At 39.9% G+C, this 20263-nt stretch overlaps 2 protein-coding genes across 2 annotated transcripts in view; one reads left to right on the top strand and one right to left on the bottom strand.

Moving 5' to 3' along the window:
• ext1b (exostosin glycosyltransferase 1b) overlaps positions 1–9318 on the top strand; it is a 156421-nt gene extending 147103 nt beyond the window's left edge. The window contains exons 9-11 of the mRNA XM_034705306.1: positions 1098–1258; positions 3196–3367; positions 5322–9318. Of these exons, the coding sequence (XP_034561197.1) occupies positions 1098–1258; positions 3196–3367; positions 5322–5507 (519 nt within the window). The 3' untranslated portion in view covers positions 5508–9318. The remainder of the gene's footprint in view (positions 1–1097; positions 1259–3195; positions 3368–5321) is intronic.
• A 7569-nt stretch (positions 9319–16887) lies between these two features.
• Positions 16888–20263, bottom strand: part of med30 (mediator complex subunit 30) — a 55328-nt gene continuing 51952 nt past the window's right edge. Inside the window, exon 5 of the mRNA XM_034704868.1 lies at positions 16888–17715. Coding sequence (XP_034560759.1) covers positions 17620–17715 — 96 coding nt within the window. The 3' untranslated portion in view covers positions 16888–17619. The remainder of the gene's footprint in view (positions 17716–20263) is intronic.

Genomic DNA, 20263 nt, shown 5'->3' with positions numbered 1-20263 from the left:
TGTCAGTCTGCTGTTTTGGTCTCCTGTCTTCAATTCCTCTGATGTTCACCTCTTTGTGACTGAAATCTCAGTTGGTTTTGTTGTGCTCTTTGTATTTTCTTTTCTTTTATACTAACGAGTTTTCTGCACTTCTCCTGCAAATTGATTTTATAGAGGTAGAGTTAAAGAATGTAGCTTTAATTTCATTTTTCTCCCGTCAGAAAGAAAAGCGTTAACATCTGGTAAACATTGGTGGTAGCTGGCTAAAATTAACGAGTCACCAGTCAACAATGTTTTTGGTAAAAGTCATGATTTACAGCTGAAGACGTTAGCCAAAAGCAAACGGATGAAACAGTTCATCAAAAGTAATGAGGAATCTGTTCAAGTACTTTAATAAGCTATAATAAATCAGTAAATACACTTTAATGAGAAAATAGCTATTAGCTAAAAGTTAGAAATAAACAGCTGAAATAATCATTAATGACTTCACAGTTAAAATAGTCTGCTAACTATCATGAATAAACTATTTAAGATAAATGAATAAAGTTTGCTAAATGTCAGGAATGATTTGTTTGTTTGTTCTATAGTTTATATAGTTAAACAATCAGACGCTAAAATGCTGAGAGGTGATCCATTAAAATCACTGTATTAAAATGATGAGATCAAATTAACAACTAAATACATAATGAAATAGTACAGCATAAATTAATAAATAAATACAAATTAAAAATAAAGTGAATAAATAATGAATATGTATCTATAATAATTTGAAATAAGACAGAATCTGGCTTTTTAAATAGATTAAACTTTGGACTTAACATGTAAAGGAATAAGGTAAGACAGAATAAAACTCAGCTAAAGCCAGAATAAAAAGGTAGGTTAATATAAGAATATAAAAATTTGCCACTGCCTGAAAAAGCTGCCTAAAAGAGTTGAGATAGCCTGAAGCAAAGATTGAATGATTTTTCATTGGTTATTGATTTATCTAAAGAATGATAAAATCAGATATGACTATGAATAATTCAGTTACAACTTATTAGGGGAGTGATAAAGCCTTGATTGAGTTCTCCAAATCTCTGGTCCCCCTCATATTAAAACCTTTCCTTCTTTCTGTCCAGGTGGACTTTGCCTTCACAGTCTGGCAGAGTTTTCCAGAGCGTATCGTGGGCTATCCTGCTCGCAGCCACTTCTGGGACAGCAACAAGGAGCGTTGGGGCTACACGTCCAAATGGACCAACGATTACTCCATGGTGCTCACTGGGGCCGCCATCTACCACAGGTACAGCACACACGTCATGTTTTCTCCCCCTGGTCTGTGAAATGACGGCTGTTTATGTGCTTGTCAGACACTTTCTGATGTTTCATTTTGCTCTGCTGTTTTTTTTTTTATTCTCCTTACTTCTGTTGTGTTGCTCCTCTGTTATAATGGGATCACAGCTCTGTTCGACTCAGCTCTCCAGTGTTCAGTTGTCTTTCTTTTGATTCAACACTTTGATGAAGTGATCTGTAGATTATGAAAGGAAGTGTGATGTTCAGTGTAGCACAGCCTCAGGAAACCAGTATTTTGACACTGGATATGTTTAATCCAAAAAGTGTCAATTTGTCTGCTTCACAGCGTAACATAGTTCCTGCGCTTAGTTTTACTCCAGCCCTGTCAGCTTTAATATGACTTCACTCAGCTGTGATGGGAGCAGTCCATTAAGCTGAAGTCAGCCAATCACTGCAGCCGAACGCTTAATCACTTTCAATAAGTCAGTCGTTCAATCCATCCAGGAACTGAAGCAATCAAGTCTCTTGATGAATTTAAAGTTCTGCCCTCCGGCTTTCAACATGGAGGGGATCTTACATTTGGATTGCATTTGAATTAAATTATCCTGTTGATCAATATATAACAGTATGAAGATGTGGAATAATTCACTCTTATGGTGATCTTTTCAAAAGACTGATAATAAAAAATCTACAAGTTTGTTTTAAGACACAAAAACAGAATGTGTGCTCGCAAATAAGTTAACATTTTAATGTTTAAAAATAAATGTACAAGAACATACCACATATTTTTTTACAATAGGTGTGCACTTTTGAAAACAGGCTACCAAAACAATCTTAGATTTGTGAATTTGTGTTGGAAAGTCCTTTTAGTCTGCTCAATTTTCAAATAAAAGTCTGTCAAATTTTGATTTTTAGCTTTGGTTCTGGGAAAAGTGTTGATCAACAACGTATTTGTTTGACATATTGGACACATACACCAACAAATTATTCAAATTTTAGTGTATGAACCTTTGCTTTGCTGCAAGCATATCTTGAGCCGATACCAACATAGGGTTTATTTAACTGGCAATACTGACTTAAATATATCTTCAAGGCAAACTTTGTCAATTTTAAGTTTATATCACTAGCTTGTTAGCCCACAGCGGCTTATCTACACCTCAAACAAATGCAGTAATCATTTAATTTGAGTTGTGTTCCAGCTCCAGCATCCACTGTCTTGTAGTCCTGTTTTTGGTCTCCACCATCTCATAAAGGAAATATCTGTGATGTTGGCTCCTAGATAGTCCATTATGTTCACCAGCTAGTCACTTGTCTCTTAACAGCTTGGTTCAAAGCAGGTAATGTTAAAGCTACTATGAGGAGTGATCGTTCTCGTGTTGTCTTTGGCGCCCCCCTGTGGACAAACTATAGGTCAAAATTTTTTGTCCTGTACATATGTCAGTCATGTTTTACTTACTTTCCTTTAACAGTCATAATTATCAGTCGTTATGAATATTTGCTCTGAAAACTGTAAGTAAAAGACTGCTGTAAATGGTCTCATATGACCTCTCTTGGCAGAGGTCACAGGCATAAAAAATTCAGTCAGTCTTGTCGCTGATGTTTCTATTTCCTTTTGTAGGGAATGGAGATGCATTAGTTTCAATATCAAGGTGTTTTATGACAAATCAAAACATCCTCTCAGGAGCTTTAAGTCGAGTTTTTAAGTGCTGAAAGTGAATGAAACTCTCTTTAAAGCATGTAAAGCCAGAGAGCTGCAGATTCAGATGACATTTCCCTGTAGGTGTGACACACTGTAGCTGCACATATTTTTCCAGAAGACTATGCAGCTGTTCTGTAAATAACTCATGAAAACAGACGGCTGGCAGTTAGAATACAACAATTCTCATAAGGACTAACAACCTAGATCAGTTCTCTGTCATATTCTAACTTTGTTGGTCGTCTTTGCAGGTACTACCATCACCTGTACACAAACTTCTTACCCACAAGTCTGAAGAGCATGGTGGACCAGCTGGCCAACTGTGAGGACATCCTGATGAACTTCCTGGTCTCTGCTGTCACCAAGCTACCACCCATCAAAGTCACGCAGAAGAAACAGTACAAGGAGACCATGATGGGACAGGTGAGAGACCTCTCAGCACCCATTTCTCTGTTAACATGAGTCTTTTACTCAGAGGTGACTCATTAGTGTTTCTTGAAGACGAGTTATATAATCCACTTTGATTTTGTCCTCCCTTTTTTAAAAATGTGATTCATGCTGATTCCATGCTGCTTGTCTTCCTGTTGGTCTTTATGTGAAGGTCTTTTTTCAGCTGGAGTGAACTCTTGGCGTGTTATAAACAGCATGAATTATTTGCTTAGAATCCTTGGCAGCAACCCAGGGGTAAACAGGGCATGTCACTTACAGCAGAGGAACAAAAGCACAGGAAGGAGTCCTGAAGGGTTTTGTTTTGGTTTACGTCACAGTTTATATCCAGGCTGCAGAAAGATGCCAAAGATAGAGTATGATGATTTATTGAGAAACATTAATGTCAGGCGACAGTCAGTAATGGGTTTCTCATGTCACAGTGTCTGAGTTGTTACTTTGAATAGAAACAGAAAACACATGATTACTGTTGTCAGTCTTTCTAATGTAATAAAAAAATGTTTCTTCCCTTTAATTTATTATTTTTATTATTTTTTAACCCGGTGCATTTGCCCATTACTACATGCACTAGATAAGATGTCCCATCATAGGCAATACCACTTTTTGAATTAATCCAAAGAAGTAATTTGTCTCACTTTCCCTTTGTTTGTAGGTTATTTTTAGCTTATTTCTTTTAACTTTACATTTTAATTATTTGGATGAATATTGCAACAGTTCTTGGCTAATTTTCACAATATGTTTATTGACTTTTTTTTTTTCATTACATACATAAACATTCAAGAACATAGAAAAAGACTCATCCAACACACACACACACAAAAAAGCAAAACAAAACAAAAAAAACATCTACCCCATCTGCCCATACCAAAATCAATTGGCAAGTGTGCAAAATAAATTAAATTAAATTAGCCAATTGTGATTCCCACAGTTTCTTTTAGACACAGTCCACGTTAACATCCCTGATGATAGCCATGTATGGCTCCCAGAGCTGAATAAAGTCTCGCAGTTTTCCTTTGACAATGTATGTCAGTCTCTCCAGTCCAACGCTGCCTGAAAGCTCCTCTATCCACATTTTCAAAGATGTGGCGGCATCCATACTCTTCCAACATAGTGCTATAGCTCTTCGAGCCTGAAGATGTCCAAAATCCAGAAGCCTGGTCCGTCCTGAACTCTGCCCAAAGTCCCTCAGATATATTCCCAGCACACAAAGTTTAATATTCAAAGGAACCTTGACACAAAACATCTCTGACAAACATCCAACAAAATCCCTCCAAAACATCTGAATGTTGGGGTATTCCCACAAACAATAAAGCAAAGTTCCTCTTTCATCCAAACACGTGTTGGCTAATTACTTCAGTTGTTTATTCGTCATTTTTGGCTAATTAGTTCAATTATTTTTCAGTTTCTTTTATTAATTTACATTATTTGTTTACTTGAAGAATGTTGCTATTAATTCCACAGTTAATTTGGTACTGTCAGAAAATCACGAGCAAATGTATTAATTATTTTGGTGAATTAAATAAATTTTTAGTCATCACCCTTTGCTAATTATTTCAACAATGTCCAACTTTTGAAAAAGCCTAACTTGTATTTTTCTCCACTAATTAAAGATTTTATTTTCAACTGTTTTGTTCCTAGTAATTAAAAACACATGTTTTCAGTGACTGGTTACCAGAAGCTGTTTGTTCTTTATTCTTTCATCTACACACACATTTGTAATACTACTTAGATTCTAATGTGCCTTCTTAACCCAAATGTAGAAGATGCATAAAACCTGTCATTTTTACTCCTTATTGAGCAACTCCAGAGCCAGAGCAGAAGAAGTCCCTGATGTAGCAGCTATTTAAAGTCCCTGATCTTAAGTAACTGTTAACTCTGAGCACTGAATCAGTGTGATTAATAATGCTAACTCCTCTTTTTCTTCCCCCAGTCTTCGAGGGCTTCTCGCTGGGCCGATCCGGACCACTTTGCCCAGCGGCAGACCTGCATGAACAAGTTCGCCAGCTGGTTTGGCGCCATGCCGCTGGTCCACTCCCAGATGAGACTGGACCCGGTCCTGTTCAAAGACCAGGTCTCCATCCTTCGCAAGAAATACAGGGACATCGAGAGGCTCTGACAGGACCGGCGCCCCCTCGGGGGAGAGCCCACGCAGGGGGAGGCACGAGAGAGAGACTCAGTGGAGAGTAGAAGGAGTAGTAGGACTGCAGCAGAATGGACGGGGAGCGACGCGGCTCTGTCTTCCACTCAGCACATCGCCAACGACCACAGCGCAGGAATCGGATGAATAGGAAACAAGCAGATGGCGTTTGGATACGAAAAACACAAACAGAAACCGCAAACACAGACAGACAAAGAGGAGTACACAAACTGATGGACATGCCAAACAGTGCTGTGTGTTTTGCAAATGTGCAAACACGCAGCACACACTACTGACGACCAGAACTCTTGGATAGAATATTTTTTTTACAACGTGAACACGGAGGACATTGACTCTTCCTGCTCTCGGCACATGTGCAGGATGGTAGAAGAGGGAAGGTGATTGCAAACCTGGCAACCCCCATCCCCACCCACATACCATGAAACCTACTGTTTGACCCTAGAAACCTCCCCAGTCTGCATCAGGACGTGATACTGGACTCATCACCAAACCCCAGCTTTAAAAGCCTGTTTCTTCAGTTGATTTGATTTCTGTACAAATCAGCTTTCTGCTATCAGTGTTGACTCTTCCGCCTCTCTGAGAGGTTTGAAATCAGAGCATCATCAGTTTAATATTTTCAGTCTCAAGGCAGAGAACATAAACAGCAGAGTCATACCTGTTATTACAGCCGCCTGACAAGGTTTTTATAGCAAAGTAGACGTTATTTCCAGAGATTTTACTTATCAACACACATCTTTGAGCCTGAAAACATTCTGTCTGTCCTATCCTCGGCTCATTCCTTGATATTGCTTTTCTAACTGCTATCTGCTTTCCTGTTATCACAGAGATAAGTTAGAAAAGCATCTTGTTCCACATCCCATCTACCCTCTCATACTCGCCTCACCAGTTGTACTTTTTTCATCTGTTTTTTTTTTTTCATTTACTTTCATCAGCTTTTATTTCTCCCTTCACACTCTCTGTACTTTCACTCTTCTTGGAGTGTGTGTGTATGTGTGTGCGTGCGTGCGTGTGTATGTGAGTGTGTGTAAAGAGCCTGGAAAAGTTGGCTCATCCAACCATAAGCTCAAGCAGAGTACATTTTCCCTCCGTTGGAATGAGCAAAATGAACATTTCGGGATGAAATGGAGCAGAACGTTGCATTCTAACCCAAACGTCGTTTCGCCCATTTATTTCTCCCTTCATGTCCTCTGAGCTGTTTCCTTAAAGGGGGAGATGGAATAAAATCTCCAACCATAGCAGGTCTTTAGTGACCAGTGTTATTTCACAGGAGTGCTTGTAGAGAGATTTTTTAATGCTGAGCGCATCAGTGCCAATCTGACATCAAGGTCTGCCTTTAAAGATGTTTATTGCACATCACGTTGCCTCCATCACTTTGAGACGCCTAGGTGCTCTCGTGTTGAAATACTCTAGTCATCAGTCCAACGTGGCTCTCCCTGCTGTCGTATTTTTTTTTACCCATATCAGAGGTCATTAAATTGACAAAAGCTTTTCTCCTCCATTTGTCAGGAACAGATACGATTTTTGCTTCAATTAGGGGAACCTATTTCATTCTGAGTGCTGTTTTATTCCCAGGGGACAATCTGTTGATGAAACAATCTCACATTATGGACCATTGTGTTGTGAAAGCAGTGACCCACAAACATGACCTCCTAGCTTTTGGAGAACAGCTCCCCCCCTTATCTGTTTGCTCACATCACTGTTGCATCCACATCAAACCGCCTGACATTTTGCACCTTAATTTACTTTCATTGATATTGAACACCCGGATCAAAACACTACACTAAGAAGCTCTCTCCGCCTTTAATTGATCATTTTAAAGAGGAAATGGCTAGCTTATAGCAGAGTTTGCTAGACACTGTCATTAGGTGCGCATGCAGCTCAGCGCAGGCAGTCCACTCTCACACTTAGTTTGCAGACACTTGAATGAACGCAGCATGCTTTTAGTGGCCTTTCTGTCAGGCAGACATTCGGTCTAATGTCTCCGCCAAAGCTGTTCAGTGTGAGTGTGTTAATCTTTGACATCGTCACACATTCAACGACTGTTTTACTTTCAGGTTTTTATCATTCATTGTTATCTTTTTTTCTACACATGCTTTATGTTCAAATGTATTGTAAAGCCTTTACAGTATCAACAAAGGTTTGTTTAAGGTGTCATATTCAAGAAAACTACTGTTTCATATCAAACCTGGCAGGAATATTATGGATTTTCTTTCCTCTGCTTTTTGTTTTCAATATCATGTTAGTGTTTTTTTTTATTCTGGGACTAAAAGTTTGTATGTTTATTTGTTTGCCAGGAGAGATTTATTTTCTGTTTCATTCATTTACAGCACATTTTTCTGGGAAAAACGTACTCCCCTTGTTTCTGCATCAGGTCCGTATTTCATCTACAGAGGACCATATTGTTGAAACGCATATCAAGGCTCTTATGTTAGATCATTTGAATCAATGTTGTTGATCATCTCCAGACAACTGTCTCCCTCAGCTTTGCAGATATTTCCCCCCAAAGTGACACCATCCATTTAAGACCCCTGCCACTCTCAGCACTGTACATAGGCATATATTTATTTTTGGGAAAAGAAAGAAAAAAGACTGTGTACAATTTGAGATGACGTGGCGATATAACAAGAATGATCCAGCATCGCTGAGGGGAGCTAATGATATTTATTAAGTTTATTTTCCAAACGCTGTGCACATTAATCCACAAAGATGCCAATTCACAGCTCATATTGTGCTTCACTCTGCACTGGTTTTCCTGGGGAGCAAAAATCACACTCCTCCTCCTCCTCCAACAAAAATTCCCCAGGAGGGATGAGTCGTCGGCGTAGAATTCAACTTTAAAAGATTGCATATGTCAGTGATCTGGAATTAGATTTGGATGCAGCATCTTGGCTCTCTGTAGGAGTCAAATTGCAAAGTCCCAATAAAAAGTACGCCAAGTGAAACATGGAAAATAATAAGCAGCTGGGTCCTTTGTAGCAGATGGAAACATTTTCAGCTTCTGCTGTGACATCGTCCCCTCAAGCACCATAAAAATTGCGACCAGGCTGACACTTTTTTTCTCTTTTTAGGTCAAAAAGCTTGCCTCCACGTTGCACTTGGTGTGATTTAAAGTTCATCAAGTCCAGAGCTTGTTTGGAAGTGAGAAGGGACATGATTTAGTCCACCAGGAAAACCTCTGCATCTGCTGAAATGCCTCTGTCGTATCTGTCATTTGATAAGAGGGAACTTTATGCAAGTTATCATTGTGTGCTTCAAAACAGATGGGCTACGGTTAACCCTAAATGTGTGGGGCAGTCGGTGTTCATAGTGGCTCTGGAAACGAGTCTGTTCTTAATTTGTGCCTTTTTATCAACATGTGAGTTCTCGACGTGCCGAGCACTGTCGTGTTATTTCCAGTCGACGGACAGCAACAACACCGAGTGCAGGGCGAGAAAACAGTCCTGCCTTCATACACTGGATGAGTCACAGCTTCCATTCTCTTAGCATAAAAGCCCCGTTTTCATCTCTGTGTTTTGGACACTCTTGCCAAGGCAATGATGTATGACCACTTCCTGGGATTATTTATCAGTGATTGGCTGTGTCACATTAGCAATCAGCCATCATATCTGTTGATCTGTAAGGACTCGGTCTAGCCCAGCGGTCCTGATGCCTTCTCCTCCCTCCTACCTTGTAATTAACAGAAGACTTTTATAGAGGTCACAAATGAAATAGATAAATGCCAATTTTGTAAGAATGATTTATAAAAAAATAAACTCATATTTGATGATAAGAGCTGCTCCTTGTGCTGTTTTTAACAGGCTGTTTACACGTGACTTATATTTCTTTTCCATTCTGGGTTGATTTGTTGAAATGTTCTCTAATGTGTTCGAGCGACTGAAGCTTGGTATCTGTATCCAGTTCGTGTTTACCCACCAAAGAACGGTGGTACAAAAACTAGTAGAGGCCTGAAAACTCTCAATAAGTATTCAGTCACATTTAAAATCCTAATTTGGAATTTTGAAGCTAATAATAATTAATATCAGTGATTAAAAAATAAACAACACAATTACCAATATTCCCGGCACCTAGAAATATACAGGGGAAAATGTTAAAATTAAAAATGAAACGATTAGTGACAACAAACATTTTGTTGTCTGTTAAATCATCCATCCATCCATGCATTATCTTGACCGCTTATCCCGTTAGGGGTCACGGGGGGTTGGAGCCTATCCCAGCTGGCTTTGGGCGGAAGGCAGGGTACACCCTGGACAGGTCGCCAACCTATCACAGGGCTAACGCAGAGAGAAAGAAAACCATTCACGCACATACTCACACCTATGGACAATTGAGTGATCAATCAACCTAGTGAGCATGTTTTTTGACTGTGGGAGGAAGCCGGAATACCCGGAGAGTTAGGGTTAGGGTAAGGGTTTCGATTAGGGTTAGGGTTGTGATTAGGGTTAGGGTTAGGGTTTTGATTAGGGTTGTGATTAGGGTTAGGGTTAATGCTGTGATTATGGTTAGGGTTAGGGTTTTGATTAGGGTTAGGATTAGGGTTAGGGTTGTGGTTAGGGTTGTGATTAGGGTTAGGGTTATGATTAGGGTTGCGGTTAGGGTTAGGGTTATGATTAGGGTTAGGGTTATGATTAGGGTTAGGGTTAGGATTAGGGTTAGGGTTGTGATTAGGGTTAGGGTTGTGATTAGGGTTAGGGTTATGATTAGGGTTGCGGTTAGGGTTAGGGTTATGATTAGGGTTAGGGTTATGATTAGGGTTAGGGTTATGATTAGGGTTAGGGTTATGATTAGGGTTAGGGTTATGATTAGGGTTGCGGTTAGGGTTAGGGTTATGATTAGGGTTAGGGTTATGATTAGGGTTAGGGTTATGATTAGGCTTAGGGTTATGATTAGGGTTGTGATTAGGGTTAGGGTTATGATTAGGGTTAGGGTTATGATTAGGGTTAGGGTTAGAATTAGGGTTAGGGTTGTGATTAGGGTTAGGATTAGGGTTAGGGTTGTGATTAGGGTTAGGGTTGTGATTAGGGTTAGGGTTGTGATTAGAGTTAGGGTTATGATTAGGGTTGCGGTTAGGGTTATGATTAGGGTTAGGGTTATGATTAGGGTTGTGATTAGGGTTAGGGTTGTGATTAGGGTTAGGGTTATGATTAGGATTGTGGTTAGGGTTAGGGTTGTGATTAGGGTTAGGGTTATGATTAGGGTTGTGATTAGGGTTAGGGTTATGATTAGGGTTAGGGTTATGATTAGGGTTAGGGTTATGATTAGGGTTAGGATTAGGGTTAGGGTTGTGATTAGGGTTAGGGTTAGGATTAGGGTTAGGGTTGTGATTAGGGTTAGGGTTGTGATTAGGGTTAGGGTTATGATTAGGGTTGCGGTTAGGGTTAGGGTTATGATTAGGGTTAGGGTTATGATTAGGGTTAGGGTTATGATTAGGGTTGTGATAAGGGTTAGGGTTGTGATTAGGGTTAGGGTTATGATTAGGGTTAGGGTTGTGATTAGGGTTAGGGTTATGATTAGGGTTAGGGTTATGATTAGGGTTGTGATAAGGGTTAGGGTTGTGATTAGGGTTAGGGTTATGATTAGGGTTAGGGTTATGATTAGGGTTGTGATAAGGGTTAGGGTTGTGATTAGGGTTAGGGTTATGATTAGGGTTAGGGTTATGATTAGGGTTGCGGTTAGGGTTAGGGTTATGATTAGGGTTAGGGTTATGATTAGGGTTAGGGTTATGATTAGGGTTGTGATAAGGGTTAGGGTTGTGATTAGGGTTAGGGTTATGATTAGGGTTAGGGTTAGGATTAGGGTTAGGGTTGTGATTAGGGTTAGGGTTATGATTAGGGTTGCGGTTAGGGTTAGGGTTATGATTAGGGTTAGGGTTATGATTAGGGTTAGGGTTATGATTAGGGTTGTGATTAGGGTTAGGGTTATGATTAGGGTTAGGGTTATGATTAGGGTTAGGGTTAGGATTAGGGTTAGGGTTGTGATTAGGGTTAGGGTTAGGATTAGGGTTAGGGTTGTGATTAGGGTTAGGGTTGTGATTAGGGTTAGGGTTGTGATTAGAGTTAGGGTTATGATTAGGGTTGCGGTTAGGGTTAGGGTTATGATTAGGGTTAGGGTTATGATTAGGGTTAGGGTTATGATTAGGGTTAGGGTTATGATTAGGGTTAGGGTTATGATTAGGGTTGTGATTAGGGTTAGGGTTATGATTAGGGTTAGGGTTATGATTAGGGTTAGGGTTAGGATTAGGGTTAGGGTTGTGATTAGGGTTAGGGTTAGGATTAGGGTTAGGGTTGTGATTAGGGTTAGGGTTGTGATTAGGGTTAGGGTTGTGATTAGAGTTAGGGTTATGATTAGGGTTGCGGTTAGGGTTAGGGTTATGATTAGGGTTAGGGTTATGATTAGGGTTGTGATTAGGATTAGGGTTGTGATTAGGGTTAGGGTTATGATTAGGGTTGTGGTTAGGGTTAGGGTTGTGATTAGGGTTAGGGTTATGATTAGGGTTGTGATTAGGGTTAGGGTTATGATTAGGGTTAGGGTTATGATTAGGGTTAGGGTTAGGATTAGGGTTAGGGTTGTGATTAGGGTTAGGGTTGTGATTAGGGTTAGGGTTGTGATTAGAGTTAGGGTTATGATTAGGGTTGCGGTTAGGGTTAGGGTTGTGATTAGGGTTAGGGTTGTGATTAGGGTTAGGGTTATGATTAGGGTTGTGATTAGGGTTAGGGTTATGATTAGGGTTAGGGTTATGATTAGGGTTAGGGTTGTGATTAGGGTAAGGGTTAGGATTAGGGTTAGGGTTGTGATTAGGGTTAGGGTTGTGATTAGGGTTAGGGTTGTGATTAGAGTTAGGGTTATGATTAGGGTTGCGGTTAGGGTTAGGGTTGTGATTAGGGTTAGGGTTGTGATTAGGGTTAGGGTTATGATTAGGGTTGTGATTAGGGTTAGGGTTATGATTAGGGTTAGGGTTATGATTAGGGTTAGGGTTAGGATTAGGGTTAGGGTTGTGATTAGGGTAAGGGTTAGGATTAGGGTTAGGGTTGTGATTAGGGTTAGGATTAGGGTTAGGGTTGTGATTAGGGTTAGGGTTGTGATTAGGGTTAGGGTTATGATTAGGGTTGCGGTTAGGGTTAGGGTTATGATTAGGGTTAGGGTTAGGATTAGGGTTAGGGTTGTGATTAGGGTTAGGGTTAGGATTAGGGTTAGGGTTGTGATTAGGGTTAGGGTTGTGATTAGAGTTAGGGTTATGATTAGGGTTGCGGTTAGGGTTAGGGTTGTGATTAGGGTTAGGGTTGTGATTAGGGTTAGGGTTGTGATTAGGGTTAGGGTTATGATTAGGGTTAGGGTTATGATTAGGGTTAGGGTTGTGATTAGGGTTAGGGTTGTGTTTAGGGTTAGGGTTGTGGTTAGTGTTAGTGTTGTGATTTGAGTTAGGGTTGTGATTAGGGTTAGGGTTTTTTTATTAAGGTTAGGGTTTGGGTTTTGATTAGGGTTAGGGTTGTGATTAGGGTTAGGGTTAGGGTTAGGTTTAGGGTTAGGATTAGGATTAGGGTTAGGATTAGGGTTATGGTTAGGGTTAGGTTTGGGGCCTTGGACAATTTTCTAAACTGTAAGGGGTCCCTGGCTCCAAAAAGTTTGAGAACCCCTGCTCTAGCTAGTAGGAGTGCAAACTCCTGATAGTGAAACAAACGGAACAAACAGAGCGACACAGCTGCACAGAAACTCCACGTTGTAGACATCCCTGATCATAATAGACATCACCAAGCAGGAAGACAGTTTACATATTTTTAAACCTCAGAGATCTTCAAATACAGAGAGCGTCTTTACACCGGTGCGATTTTTTCAAAGTTTACGGTAACTCAAATAAAAAATCTTGACATTTGCTTTGTTTTATATTGACCACTTAGCAGGATGAATATCATTTATAAGCAGGTATATTTTGAGTTTGAGTTGAGTTGAGAAACATTTGTGGCCATTTTTGTCATTCAGTTCTATTTAGGTCATTAAAACACTGATCATCTGATCATTATTATTATTTATTTATTTCAGCAAGGCAGCTTCCTGATTCCTTTGTAGACTGTCATACCAGCTTGATCATCAATGAAAATGTCCTGGAAATGTCCTTGAAAATGATCTCTGGAAAAGAGTGGGAACTGCACCCCAATTTTTCCACATTTTAATTGAAATCCAAGCAGTTCACATCCATTGAATAGCTTTAAATGGTACAAAGGTAAGTGGTGAACTGCCAGAGGTAAAAAAGAAAGGGTAAGATTACCTAAAACTGAAAAAAGAATGTACATTTCAGAATTATACCAAAAGGCCTTTTTTCAGGGAACAAGAAATGGGTTGCTATTCTGCAGCAATTGAGGTTAGTCAAGCCTTGAAAGTTGGTGCTACCAATTCTTACAGGTGTCCCAACTGTCCTTGATTACTTCCAACCATAGACTGTAAAAAATATGGACCGTAGTATCCGTGACGTCACCCATCTGTTTCTGAAGAGCTGTTTTGAGACCAATCGGCTGTGGCAGCCATATTGCTTCTGTCGAGCCAGTGTGACGTAAAGAGGCGGGCTTTGAGCCTCCTAGCCAACAGCTGCAGTGTTCCCACAGGCAGCTGTGCCTCTCATTGGAAGACTGGTAATCTCAATATCTTTGAAATTGACGAATTAGAAAAAAATTCACCCCCCTCACAGTGAGAGGACGTCGAGAAATTAGCTATTCAGACTACACTCATCTTTTGTACCAGGCTGTAAACATGTTTATTAATGCTGCAAAGATCGTCTTTTCCCCATTCATGTGTATGTGACTTCCGGTACTTCCGGAGCCAGCCTCAAGCGGATCCTCGATGAACTGCAGCTTTTAACACTTCCACATTGACTCATATTTTTAGACCGGAGGTTGCCGCTTGCTTCCAACTCCCTCTGTGTGCATAAAAGTAGTGTTGGAACACACTGTGGTACCATACCCACGTGAGCAATATTTGAACAGTCTTGTACTCCAGAAAGTAATGTGTTGCTTAATAAATGGCAAGAAAAAGGTGCCAAAGGTGGCTACTTCGATGAGTCAAAAGTTTAGACTACATTTTGGTTTATGAATTGATTACATGATTTATTTTTGAAATTCAATTGTGTATTTGTTCGAGGTTTTCATTTCAGAGCACAATAAGACATTGAACTGCATATTTTCAATAAAAAACTTGAAAAATTGGGGTGTTCTAAAACTTTAGACCGTTAGTGTATGTTGTGAAAAGAATATATAGCATTTCCACTGGAGTAGATATAAATTTTCTGTGTAAGTTTTACACAGATCTTCATATGATACGGATACGTTAACCTCCAACAACAGACTTCAGTATCACCGTCAGTCTTTTATTTAACTACATGTACTGTTCTAAGCCAATTTAAGAATACAAGGCACACTGAGTTCTCTGAAAATGAGATTAAAACCTTCTGAAAACATCAGGAAGGTAATTATACTTTAATGTAAGTTAAATTGTCTGAGGGTTTATTGTTCTTACTGTAGCAGCATGACTGGAGGATATGCTGACACAAGGACTGATGCTTTCTGTTTGTTTGTTATTACACATACACTGTGTAAATATCAGTGTAACCCTGCACCTTTTTATTCACTTCATGGTATTGGTCAGGGTGTGCATGAACAAGTGCTCAGCCCCTGACCTCTGCCTCGGCTCAATGAGAACACACTCCATTTGTTCAGTAATAATAGTCCCTGAATGCTGCGCTGCCCTCAGAGATATAATAACCAGGCCTGTATTAGACCACAAAGGAGGGGTTTATTAGTCACTCCTCAAAGCATTGATTTTTTTTTTATTCTGCTGAAAGCCTACTCGCTGCTCCGATGCTGCATCTGTCCTTCTGCATCTCCCCGAGGACGACAGCCTCATAACACATCGCAGATATGACCCCGACTCTGCTCTGAATTATTAAACACACCCATATCAGGCACCCATATTCTCCTGCATCTCTGTGTTCCGACAGTGTGTGTTTGTGTGTTTGTGTGTGCGCACATGTACTCAGATTTTAGCTCATGTTTCGTCTTCGTATTGAATGAGGTCCTTTGTGAATTCTTCCTTTCTCCTTTTTACTCGTCTTTCTTCTCTCATTTATAAAAGATGTCTTTTTTTAAGAGTTGGTTTTATAAAAACGTAAACAGAGACCAAAAGCTCCTCCTAGTTGAATTATCTGGCCTCCTATCAAAGAACGTATCAGAATAAGAAATCAATCTTACTCACAGTTTTGATCCTACTTTGAGGTTTTGAAAGCTTTCATTTACTTTTATTTAATTGACGATTCCTTTCTCTGCTGATAATGAGAAGAAACTATAAAGGTGGGCTTATTTAATCAGTTGTCTAAAATAACCTATTACATGTTTGTCTTTGTGTACAAATTAGTGTAATGTCCTATAAAGCATTACAGAAGAACAGGCCTTGGTGACATATCAGGGGACATAGGGTTGTCTGAGATACCTCAGTACATAGCTGATCCAGAGATACTAAACCTAGGTTTGAGGTTTAGGAACAGAGTCATTCTTAAGGCTGATTTATAATTCTGCGTCAAATCGACAGCGTAGCCTACAATGGGGGTCCGCGTAGTTCCCATACCTACGCAGAGGCCTACGCACGTAGCTGACGTGCATCTCCTCCAAAATGTAACTACCCGTAGAATAAACACAGCCCGCAAGCCCTGTGATTGGTCCACTCGGCGGCTGGTATTTCCTGTAGTGCAGCCACCTGTCTCTTGCCGAGGCTGTAGTTCCAGTTAATGATTAATGCCAGTATGCTATAATGCTTTACTACCAGGATGTAAACAAGCACAAATGATGGTATTTTGAAGCGCGGCTAGGAGATAAAGTATGGAGGCTGGTTAAACTAAAGTACTAGACCGATGTGTAACCACCACAGGCATGTGTGCACGTTAACCTGCGAGAAGGATTGAAAGCTGGTGGTGCTAGCTCTGCTAACTGTAGTCATAATCAGCAAACCAATGAGACATTGTTTATCAATGCACTCTGTAATCCTGTTTGTAGCCACACTAAATAGATTGAATTTAAATCACTGTTTAGACAGCTAGGTAATTAGGCACTTCAGGACATCTCTAGTACTTACCAACCCCTTTACCTTTTAATACTTCAAATTGTAACTGTCAGACAACTGCAGCATGAAATGTCATTAAACACTTCCTTTGTGGATAAGTGTGTTGTGATCTAACCTCAGATACGAAGTTTTTTGGTCCTAGATTAACTTCAAAGCACAATTCATTGAAATGGGTCTGACATACTTGGTCAACCCAGACCAGGAAGACTACAGATACACAGGTGAAGAAAAACACAGCATATGAAAGAGGGATTTTGTTTTTAATAAAATCACAGCAAGATTTATATTCCAGCAGAGTCTTAACAGAAAATGGTTGTGATGACAGTCCCAATCAGAGAAGAACACTTATTCATTTACATCAACAAAAACAGGATGATCAATATAGGAAGAATACAACTCTTTCCACAGTGTTTGTCTTTCTTATTGAAGTTTGTAGGAGCTATACAAAAAAACGTTTATATTAAGAACTTCACACGGCTCTAAAACTAAGAAGTAAGCAACAGGTGTTGATAATTTGAGGATTAAATAGAATATATCAGTGTGTCTCTACTGAGCTAGTACCTACAAATACATAAATCATAATATATATCAACTCTGCAGGTTACTTCAGTCATAATGCTGATTGAAATATGGAATACGGAGGCCTACATCACCTAAAATGATGTCAGCAGCACCCTCCCTCTCAGTGTTATCGGGGGCCCACTCACCTCCCCGAGTTGTCAAGCCCTTTGTCTTCATTTGTTTCTTCTTCATTTTTCCTTCTATTGTTTTATGTCCTCTTTAAAAACAGGATGATATTGCCAAAGTCCCAAATTTCTCCTGTAAAGTGCAGCCTCAGCCAGTCTGTGGTACCCTGTCACACGTCCAGTTAATGACCGTAGCTTTTCTCCGTGTTTGTGTGTGTGTGTGTGTGTGTGTGTGTGTGTGTGTGTGTGTGTGTGTGTGTGTGTGCGTGTGCGCGCGTGTGTTTGGCTCAGCTCCTGACGGCAAGCATGGAGTTGATCTCCCAGATGAGGTTGCGGAGCTGGTCCATGATCTGCTTCAGCTGCTGGTTCTTCTGCTTGAGCTTCTGCAGGAAGGATGACACAAGGGGCAAGGAGAAAAAAAACATCAGTTTTTAGTTGCTGAAAAAACAACAAATATAAATGTCAAAGTGTCAAAAAACCTTTTTGTCTGCTGAAAAATTAAAACCACATCTCTGTGAAAGATGAAAAGGTCGAACAACTGACAAAACAACAAAGCAATTACAGTTTCAGCAGAGAACAAATAATTCATAGCTAACAGGATATTAAAGTTCCACGTAGTAGTGCTATTGAAAAGTCCCACTGAGACAGATTTGAGCTTCCATGCTGTATGACTAAACACGTTTTTTTTTTACATCTGCCCTACTTCTGCATCCCAATAACAACACTGCATAAACTTAACACTTCCTCTACCATTAGAAGCCCTTGTGAAATAAAATGTACTTAGCAACATAACTAAGGAGAACTGATTCCAGATGGTATCTTGTTTCTAATGTTTGCTGCTAGGACGAAAAAATAAACAGGGAGGTTTTTCCCAGCATCAGTCCTGTGAGAAAAGCACTCCAAGATTCTGCTTCCTTGTTTCAAATAATTGTTAGTCCAAGTTATGATGGAATTTCAAAGCAAAACACTGATAACATGAATGTTCCTCATGGGAGGTGACACTGTTTCAAGGCCCTTTGTGCTTAAGTGGTCTTCAAAGAGGAGACTGTTGTGGAAACGCTGACTCTTTCTCATGGATCTTAACACAAAGTGTAAAAAAAAAGGTGGAGGATGTGACCGCTTCTAAAAAGTGAAGCCAAAAATGTAAAGCTCCTCCTACTAGCTAGCTGCAACACAGGTGACTAAGCCTGCCTCCTCCATGTAAACAGATGGGACATGAGTCAAAACAAAAAAACAAAATGAAATACACATCAAAGTTATATTTTTAAAACTTCAGTTATGTTTTATCAGGCCAAGTGTACTTTCTGTTTTGGGGCCTGTGTCCATTGGTACCATTTTTTGCAATGGTAGTGCTTATTTTCTATTTAAAACCAATGTAGCTCGTCATTTTCAGTACTCAGTGTCCTAAGAATAGCATTACCTTTTTCCTGTCACTGTGCTCTCAGTACTCTCAGCTGAAAATAGTTCAACCTTTGGAACACCGCCATGCTTGTTATTGTCACTTCTCTATCATCAACAAATCCGACAAGGAGCAGGACTTTTCAAGGATACAATTTCCAAGCCTAGAGCTGCTGCTATTGGTTTGATATGATTTCTATCAATTGTTTTTTAGTTTTCTTGTCAAATTCAACTGAATGAAAGTAAGAAAGTAAGTAAGTAAGTAAGTAAGTAAGTAAGTAAGTTAGTAAGTGAGTAAGTTAGTGAATTTTATTTAGTATAGCACCTTTCATAGAATAAAATCACAAAGTGCTTCACACGAAAAATATTCAAATGAAATCATAAAACAGTAAAAGAAGCAGACAATAGCATAATTAACAAGGGTGAGTCAAAGGCCTGTTTAAATAAAATAGTCTTTAAGAGTTTTTTAAAAGTGACAACAGAGACAGCTGAACGAATATTCACAGGAAGAGCGTTCCACAATGTTGGTGCCACCATATCAAACGCATGGTCACCTTTTGTCCTTAGACAAGCTCGAGGGACTCAAGCCCTGACCAGGGCTTGCAACCAGCAGTATTGAGCACACAGAGTTGTCTACCAGGGAAGTCCCAGGAACAACTGTTAAAACCTACCAAAAGTCAGTGCTAGTGAAAAGCTATCTTACATTGAAGTTGTTAAAGGGATATTTCAGTTTTTTTGAAGTGGGGTCATATGAGTTACATTACACTAGTGCTTCTGCCGGTGAGCTCTTCCCCTTGAATGAGAAATTTCCCAGATGACTGGCAGGTAAGCTAGGCTACAATTCTCTGCGGATGGGGACACCTCTTGTGCTAAATTTCGCTAAAGTTAAGAAAATATGGTCCAGGCACTCATCACGGTGCAAATGCATTGCTCAAAGACACTTCAGAATGTGTCTGCCGGAGCGGGGATCGCACTGCAAACCTTCTGATTGATAGACAACCAACTGTACCCACTGAGCCACAGCCGCCCCTGTAGTGGGCGTTGCCAGCACAAAAATTGACATTATGCTGTGCTAACAAAAAAACAAGTACCAGCATGGGGGACCATTTGCATTATATCAGTGAGTTAATGAGTGTTTTTAATAAAGGAAGTATTTTGCGGAAAAAAAATTGTATTATTACTACGAGCTTTGTAGCCAAAAGTCAGCATCATCTCTGTTTGTCATTGTTGCTGTGTCTGGTTCTGCTTGAGGTTTCTACCTAGTGAGGAATTTGGTTTCTTGCCACTGTTGCCAAATGTTGCTTAGTGTTTGGCTATGGTGATAATTGTTAGGTTGTACCCAAGCAGCAACCTCCTGTCTAAAAATATGACTCCAAGGCGGAAGTGCTAAAAACTGCAGTTCATTGAGGATCCGCTTGAGGCTGGCTCTGGAAGTACCGGAAACCACATACACACCAATTAAAAAAAGCCCATCTTTACAGCAGAAATAAACATGTTTACAGCCTGGTACAAAAGACGAGTGTAGTCTGGATA

The sequence above is a fragment of the Notolabrus celidotus genome, chromosome 16 (genome assembly GCF_009762535.1).
Source record: "Notolabrus celidotus isolate fNotCel1 chromosome 16, fNotCel1.pri, whole genome shotgun sequence".
Lineage (NCBI taxonomy): Eukaryota > Metazoa > Chordata > Actinopteri > Labriformes > Labridae > Notolabrus > Notolabrus celidotus.
The sequence above is the reverse complement of the archived record's forward strand: the minus strand, read 5'-3'. Positions and strand labels throughout refer to the sequence as shown.